This window comes from Nicotiana tabacum, chromosome 17 (assembly GCF_000715075.1).
Source record: "Nicotiana tabacum cultivar K326 chromosome 17, ASM71507v2, whole genome shotgun sequence".
NCBI classification, from domain to species: domain Eukaryota; kingdom Viridiplantae; phylum Streptophyta; class Magnoliopsida; order Solanales; family Solanaceae; genus Nicotiana; species Nicotiana tabacum.
In genome coordinates this window covers 33208688-33217801 of record NC_134096.1, presented here as the reverse complement: position 1 = coordinate 33217801, position 9114 = coordinate 33208688, and the positions used below count along the sequence as shown (strand labels likewise).

At 42.7% G+C, this 9114-nt stretch overlaps 1 protein-coding gene across 1 annotated transcript; it reads left to right on the top strand.

The window, feature by feature from the left end:
- The first annotated feature begins 4343 nt into the window (after positions 1 to 4343).
- On the top strand, positions 4344 to 4766 carry LOC142171770 (uncharacterized). Its single transcript, XM_075235468.1, has one exon. The coding sequence runs from the start codon at positions 4344 to 4346 to the stop codon at positions 4764 to 4766; it is 423 nt and encodes a 140-aa protein (XP_075091569.1).
- The last annotated feature ends 4348 nt before the right edge of the window (positions 4767 to 9114 follow it).

Sequence of the window (9114 nt, the reverse complement as noted above, 5' to 3'; positions counted from 1 at the left end):
TAAACCAATCCATAGCAAAGAATGCGGTGGTTGGATCTTTTATGGACAAAACATTCACAAGGATCACATAAATTCTTGACAAGATGGCAGAACACAATCAAGCTTGGCGGGTGGAATTGCATAAGGTACTCCCTCTTTGACCAACATGATTAAGGAGAACCAAGAGAGAGATCAAGTATTTGCCGGTCTTGCCACAAACATTAATGTGTTAACCAAGATGTTCATAGAAAACCAAACTAAAAAGGTAAATGTTGTGAAAGATGTTCAACCCTTGTCAAACGAAGATTGCGAGGAGGCAAACTATGTCCATAATTCTCAAGGTGGTTATCGCCAATAAAATCAATGGAGGCCTAACCCGCAAGGGCAAGGCCATCAATAGTGGCGCAATGATCAAGGTGGATCAAGTAAAGGTAATTGGAGCAACAACAACAACAACTGTGCAAACCGGAGTTCAAACCCCTATGTTCAACCAAATGGGCAATACTCTAACTCATCGAATTATAAGGAAGGTTCTTCAAGTGAGTCCAAGTTGGAGAGAATGCTTGAAAGAATATTGCAAAATCAAGAAAGAGGCGACACTATAATGAAAAACATGGCCAAACTTATGGGGTCACACACCACATCCATACAAAAGCTAGCAATGCAAATAAGAGATTTGTCATAAGAGCATAATCCAAAGTTGAAGGGCACACTCCCAAGTGACACAATTGCAATCCCTAAAGGAAATGGGAGTGGTCCAACTTCTCATTGCATGGCAATCACCACGCGAAGCAGAAAGGTACTTCAAGGAGATAATGAACAAATTGTTGGAGTAGATGATCTTGAGTAAGAGGTTGAAGCACAAGTTGAAGTGCCAATTGTTATTGAAGTCGAAAACCTCCCAAAAGGAGTAAAAGTCCACGAATAAAATCTTGAAAAGATAAAGGAAAAGGCGAAAGAGACACAAAAAGCTCCAGCACACATTCGTATATCTTCCCCTCTGTTCCCTCAAAGACTTGCTAGGAGGGTTGATGATAGCAAATTTGAGAAACTTTATGACATTCTCAAGCAATTGTCGGTGAACATATCATTTGTGGAAGCCTTTCAAGAGATGTCGGGTTTTGCTAAATACTTAAGTGGTGAATGTGACTCACCGGGTTAGCTCCATTATTGCAACAACCATCGTTGAAAAGAAAGAAGACCTGAGAGCATTCACCATTCCATGCACTATTGGCTTGCGAGATTTTGCAAGGGCTCTTTGTGATAATGGGTCTACCATTAACTTGATGCCTTTTGCTATTTACAAGCAAGCGGGGTTAAGCATGCCGAGACCAGCAAGCATGAGGTTGCAAATGGCCGATTGGTCAATCAAAAGACTAGTGGGAATTATTGATGATGTCTTAGTGAAAGTGGGAAAGTTCCTCCTTCCAGCCGATTTTGTGATCCTTGACTGTGCCGTTGACAAAGAAATCCCTATCATCTTGGGGCGGCCATTCCTTGCTACCGGAAAGAGCACTTATGGATTCAGAACGAAATGAAATCAAGTTCCGAGTTAATGATGAAGAGGTCACCTTCCAAGAAAGTAAGGGTATGAAGTTGCCACATGCATATGAAGTTATCTCAGTCATTGATGTTCTTGATGAGGTAGATGACGCAAGTGAAATGAAGATGGAAGAAAAATGCCTAGGTGAGGCTTTGGCATCGATATTGGTAAATTTTGATGGTGAAAACATGGAAGGGTACATGGAATCGATGAATGCATTAGAAGGACATGGGTCTTACACTTACGCACCAAAGAAGCTTTCTCTTGACTTAGAGAATAGAGCCACTCCCCCAGCAAAGCCTTCAATTATTGAGCCACCACAACTTGAACTCAAGCCACTTCAAACGCACTTAAGGTATAAATTTCTTGGCTCTAATGATACTTTACCGGTATTCGTTTCTTCCTTGTTGAATTATGTGGAGGTAGATCATTTATTGAATGTCCTAAGGGAACATCAACAAGCCATTGGGTGGACAATAGCGGACATCTGAGGGATTCCCGTCAGAATCTGTGAGCACAAAATACTATTAGAACAACGAAGCAAACCTAGTGTGGAGCACCAAAGAAGATTAAACCCATCCATGCAGGGGGTGGTAAAGAAAGAAATCATCAAGTGGTTAGACGTCGGGGTAGTCTACCCCATTGCTGATAGTTCTTGGGTGAGCCCGGTGCAATGTGTGCCAAAGAAAGGAGGCATGACTATTATCCAAAACTAGAAAAATGAGCTCATCCCAACATGGACTGTGACCGGATGGCGAGTTTGCATGGATTACCGAAAGCTCAACAGTGCCACTTGCAAAGACCATTTCCCTATGCCTTTTATTGATCAAATACTTGATCGTCTAACAGGAAGGTCATTTTATTGCTTTTTAGATGGATACTCTAGCTATAACCAAATCAACATTGCATTGGAATATCAGGAGAAGACAACATTCACATGCCTATATGGGAATTTTGCTTTTAGCCGGATGCCATTTGGGCTATGCAATGCTTCGGCTACCTTCCAACGGTGCATGATGTCAATTTTGTCGGACATAGTGGAAGATTTCCTAGAAGTGTTTATGGATGACTTCTCTGTAGTGGGTGATTCCTTTGAGAATTTTCTAGACAACCTTAGACAAGTGCTCAAAAGATGTGAAGAAACAAACCTTGTACTAAATTAGGAAAAGTGCCACTTCATGGTGGATGAGGGCATTGTTTTGGGCCACAAACTTTCCAAACAAGGCATAAAGGTTGACCGAGCAAAGATTGAAATCATTTCTAAGCTTCCTCCACCCATTTCAGTAAAGGGTGTCCGATGTTTTTTGGGGCACGCTGGCTTCTATAGGAGTTTTCTCAAGGACTTCTCAAAAATTGCAAACCCCATGTGCAAGCTCCTTGAAAAAGATGCTACGTTTGTATTTGATGAAAAGTATCTCAAAGCATTTGAGGAGTTGAAAGAAAATCTCACCACGGAACCTATTATTGTCACACCGGATTGGTCTCTTCCATTTGAACTCATGTGTGACGCCAGTGGTGTAGCCATTGGGGCGGTGCTTGGTCAACGGCATAAAAAATCCTTCATCCTGTCTACTATGCAAGAAAGACTCTCAATGGTGCTCAAATTAATTATACTGTGATCGAGCGAGAATTTCTTGCCATTGTCTATGCTTTTTAAAACTTTCGAGCCTATTTGTTAGGATCCAAGGTGATAGTCTACACCGATCATGCTGCCCTTTGCTATCTTATGGAGAAGAAGGATGCCAAGCCAAGATTGATTCGATGGGTCCTTTTGTTGCAAGAGTTTGACTTTGAAGTCAAGGATCGAAGAGGGACAAAAAACCAAGTTGCGGATCACTTATCAAGGCTTGAAGAAGCAGGGAGGCCAAAAGAGAACTTTGACATCAACGATGCTTTTCCATATGAGCATATATTGGCATTGTCTGACATATTTTCTCCTTGGTATGCCGATATTGCTAACTATCTGGTTAGCGACCTTGTCCCTGATGGATTAGAAACATAACAAAAGAAAAAGTTCTTGTGAGAGTGTAGGCAATACTATTGGGAGGAGCCCTTCTTGTTTCTTAATTGTGTTGATAACATCATTCAGCGATGTGTTCCAGAAGATGAAGTAATGCCAATTCTCAAAGCATGCCTTGACTCCCCGGTTGGGGGTCATCATGAAGGAAATCGGACGGCCGCGGAAGTCATTGAATGTGGCTATTATTGGCCATCTATCTACCATGACTCGAATCAAATGGTCAAGGCTTGTGAGGAATGTCAAAGGCAAGGATCAATCTATAAAAGGCATGAGATGCCTATAAAGTTTGTAATGGAGGTCGAGATCTTTGATGTGTGGGGGATTGATTTCATGGGTCCCTTTGTGAGTTCTTATGGCATGAAATATATCTTGATTGGAGTGGACTATGTCTCCAAGTGGGTTGAGGCAATCACCTTGCCCAAAACTGAGGCAAGGAGTGTGACCGCATTCTTAAGGAAGAACATTTTCACGCGGTTTGGTACTCCCCGGGCCATCCTTAGTGATGGTGGTTCTCATTTTTGCAACAAGGCTTTCGCCGGACTGCTCGAAAAGTATGGCGTAAAGCACAAGGTGGCCACACCTTATCATCCTTAGTCGAGTGGTCAAGTTGAAGTTTCCAACAGGGAGATTAAAAATATCCTAGCAAAAACTGTCAATGCAAACAGGACTGACTGGTCAAGGAAGATAGATGATGCGTTGTAGTCATATCGCACCGCATTTAAGACTCCCATTGGCACCTCACTGTACTGGTTAGTCTTTGGTAAGGCATGTCATTTTCCTGTGGAGCTTGAACACAAAGCCATGTGGGCTCTGAAAAGGTTGAATTGTGGCTGGGCTGAAGCTGCTAATCTGAGAATGACACAACTCAATGAAATGGAAGAATTCCGTCTCCCTGCCTATAAGAGTGCAACCATGTATAAGGAACGAATGAAGTTTGTTCATGACAAGAAGATCTTGAAGCGGGAATTCAAATCTGGTGACTTGGTCTTGCTCTTCAACTCGAGACTCAAGTTATTTATGGGCAAACTCAAATCCAAATGGTCTGGCCTATTGAAAATTGTGAATGTGTCCCCTTACGGTGCTATTGAATTAGAGTCGAAGGACGGACTTCGAACTTTCAAAGTAAATGGCCAACGGGTTAAGTATTACCTGGGCACAACAGGAGACAAGCACTTGGTAGAACAAATTGCTCTCAAGGATAGTCCAACATCCACCACTGAGTAGCCCAAAAAGGACCAACATCATCGTGCCGCGACGTTAAATCAAGCGCTTCTTGGAAGACAACCCATGTGTAGTAAAGTTATTGTTTTTTAGTTGTCAGTGATTGAACATGTTGACGTGTGTATTGGAGTGCAGGTAGCCCAATTTACCATGAAACAGTGTGCAAGGACTAAAGCCAAAAAATGGTGGATCACGGGTTTTCGGCAACTATGCGGTCGCATAATGACTTTGCGAACCGCATAGTTGTCGTAAACATGGTCAGACAATTTGGGGAACTTGGGTTTGAAATCTACGGTAAGAGTTCAAGTTCTGCGGTCCGCATAGCAGTTATGCGACCGCAGAATGCATCGTAGAATGGAGGTAAAATAACTCAGCTCTAAAATCATCGCATAACACATATGCGACCGCATAATGTGTTATGCGACCACTTGCCCACCGCAAAACATCCAGGTATAAATCCCTAACCATTAACATATTATCAACCTCACTCGCTCGCGAACACTTAACAACTCTCACAAAATCAAAAACACAAAAACAAAATAAACGAAAGAAAAGCCAAAAATATTTTAATCACTAACACAGATCACATATCAAGGATCGAAATTAAGGAATTTACCTCGCTCATAACTCAGATTTCACCTTCGTCTTGCTTCGATATCTGGTATGTGACTCTTTCATTATTTTTTTCTTCTTTTTCTTGTGGATTCATTGCATAATGTCCATAATTTGAACTCCATATCTCATTTTTATTCTCAAACATGTGTGATGGGTACCTGTGTGGGCGATTGGTGGTTAAACCTTTGCTTGCGAGTGTAGGGAATTGTGTAGGTGGGAGGCTTGACCATTGTTGACCGAAGAAGATGATCTTTGCGGCCCGCATAATTGGGTTGTGATCCGCAAAATCATCATAAACTAGATCCTAGAAGGCCTAGTGATTTGAACTTATGCGATCGCAAAGGTGTTTTGCGTACCGAATAGCTACCACAAATACATTCAGTTAAACTGCCTTCCGTGTGTGCAATTTTGCGATCCCTTTGCGGTGGTTTTTGCGATTGCATATTACCTTAAGTCAGGGGTCTGAAATTCTGCGATAAGTTTGCGGTTCGCATAGTGGGTATGCGACCGCATAACCTATCGCATAAATTGTTTACCTCTGTTATTTTTCCTCTACATACGTTTTATGCTATACCCACCACTCACACATTGTTTTATTGCAAAAATGGAACCAAGGAAATCTATTGCAATACGATCACCACCTGCTCGTGGAAAGAAAAGAGCTGCTCCAAACCAACAAGCACAATAGTCTAAACGTCAACGGCCGGAAACTACCCACAACATGTCTCATCACTCCTCCCAGTCTGAAGAGGAGTGGGCACAGATGGACATCGTGCCATCAGTTGACCGACAAGCTGAAGCAAGGCGGAAGAGCGGGGACGATTTGAGGTTTCGGATCCCAGGCTCATGGAACCTATACAAAGAGGGGATAAAAAAGAGAAACATTCCCGAGGAGAAGCAGTTAAGCCTGAATGGTCTGAAAGAGAACTACCCTCACATAATTGAAAACATTCAGAAGAGGAAATGGGGATTCTTCACGGATGCCCTAGATGATTACAATGAAACACTTGTGAGGGAGTTCTATGCTTCTTATGTTGCCTCAAGAAATGCTGAGCAAAGGCGGAATAGGATATTTTTGGACTCAGTTCTAGTTCGAGGGGTTCAAGTTCTCTGTGATGCAGGCACAATCAATGATCTATTCTTTGAGGACTGGTCATCAGGCATAGCTGAATATGATGCAAAAGTAACCAACAAAGATAATGAGCGTGCTTGGATAGCATCTTTCATAGAAAAGGGAACCCCCTCCTAGATTGACCCGCGCCACAAGATTTACAAATGGGATTTCACCCAGGAGGCCCGATATTGGCTCAGCTGTGTTTGCTCCCGTTTGATGCCGACTAGGAATGAGACAGATATCAACATTGAAAAAGCCCTTATAATTGCATGCATCATGTCGGACATCAAGATTGATGTGGGACCCATTATCTTCAAGGAGTTGGGAATCAGGGCAAACCAAAAGCAAACCTCTCTTTCTTTCCCGTGTTTGATCATGGCTCTTTGCAAATCTGTAAGCGTTCCACCTGTCTCGAAGCATGATCGTATGGAGAAGGCTCTACAGTGCATTGACATCACTTGGCTAAGTGATGCAGTAGGCAAGGAAACGGACATCCAGCTCGAGACCTCATTCCCTTATGCATGAGACTCATCAGCACCTGCACCTGCTCTCCCATCAATGCCTGACATTCCTGTTGCTCTTGCTGCTCCCGCTGATTACTCAGCCACTCCTCAACCTCATCCAAGTAGTGCACAACTACCTTTTTCCTTGCCAGCTATCGCAAAGCTGGTTCTACTAGCCCAGCGTGCCAGCGCCAAGGTAGACCGGCTGAAAAAGGAACTACCAAAACTTATCAAGCAAGCATTGGGTCCCATCCAAGCATCGATGAGTGCTCTCCAACAACAGCATAAATCATATGAAGACCGCCTTATGCACTTTAAAGTGCGACTTGAAAAGGTCGAGCGAGGTGAGGTTGTAGATATGCCACAACTTAGGAAAGATGTTACTAAGATGAAAACAGAGCTGCACAAACTGCAGAACTTAGAATTCTATTTGACTCCTCTCGTTCCGGAGGGCGGTGAGCAGGGTACAAGCACCTCCATTTCGAGCCTAAATTTGGACTTCTCCAGCCTCATGACAGACTCGGAGACATAAGGTGAGGAGACTTCAAAGACTCTAGCTTCCATTGTCCATATAGACACTCCTTTATAGGAGGATTCCGGAGAGTCATAAGGAGAATCTGATGATGGAGCGATTGAAGATGAAGAAACCGACGAGGAAGCATTGGCAGAGAAAACTGAGGGTCAGAGAGACTATAAAGGTAAGTAGGTGGCTACTTCTATAGAGTATTCTTCTACAAAGGCTCAGGTTGCAGAGGAAGCAGACGTGCATAAAGCAATTGCACATTCACTCGCTGACATGGTCGCCGAGGCACATCCAGCTACCCCACAGGCATCACTGGGAGAGTCTAGCAGCTCCCAAACTCCTGTTTCAGCCACACAGCAGGTGGAGCTTCCTGCTCCAGCCTCGGAGACCACTACCACACATTCTGAGGTTCTGCTTGCTAGTGCTACAGAGTCTGGAGTTGATCCCACAGTTTCCCAGCATGCTCCAGACATTCTGAGCGCCTAGTGCGCCCCAGGAAGCCCCTAAACTTTGCTTTTTATTTTTTTTACATTGGGGACAATGTATGCTCTTCAAGTTAGGGGTGGGGTAGATATTTTGTGTAAATAGTTGTATGAAATCCCTTTTCATAAATCCCTCTTCCTTAAATCCCTTTTCTTTAATAGTATAGACTGGTAGCTAGTAATAAAAATTCCCCTTGATTTTTCTTCGCCAGGTTCATTTCCAAAGGTGTAATAGTAGAACCATGGAAGTAGCATGGAACGTTTTGACTTGTTTGGTGTGATTGTCTAGTTTCAAGCATGTAAGGAAATATTTGGTGAATAAATTGTACCATTCCTTCTTTGACTTTGTATGGTTTGTCATTCTGGTGAACTTGAGGCTCGCTCTTTCACTTTATGTTTCTCAGAATCTTACATATCATGTGATAAAAGCTGTGAGTTGCCTTGCATTTACTTGAGGGTTGAAACTATGTTGAGTCGAACAGTTCATGTGTCGTGAGTGAGTGAGGATTTGTGTAAATAATGCGCATGCTTAACTTGTGATGTCTAGAACTTGCCCGGTTGGGTTCTTTGTGCAAATCTCAGGCAAGTGGTTGGGTGCTGAGATGATCTTAGGCTATCTTTGTGACTGCTAGCTAATTTTGACAAAACTATTGACCTCCCTGGTACATAAATTACCCTAGTTACCCCCGTTGAGCTTCTAACCGTTTCTTTGGCTACCACATTATAAACCTTTACACCATTGTGAAATAATTCCTTCTTTTGAACCTAACCCTCCTTGAACGAGTATGAATAAGGCTAAAAGCCTAAGTTGGGGTTGCCAGTACAAAGTGGAGATTGGAAAGGTTGACACTATATGTAGAAGAAACAAATATGGTTCCTCAACGTTGTATATATCTGAATAAACTCAAGCTCCGAACAGAAATGCTATTATATAGAAAAGAAAAAAAAAGTGGAGTCTTGTAGAAATTGAATAAACACTTTGAGGTGATTCGTTGTCGGTAACTCTAGGTCAATCAATGCTATGTAGTAAAGAAGCAAAGTATATGTAGAGTTCAAGGACGATATAGCCACTACATTCCCAGATATTCATCCAACCCGTCCCGAAACCTACATT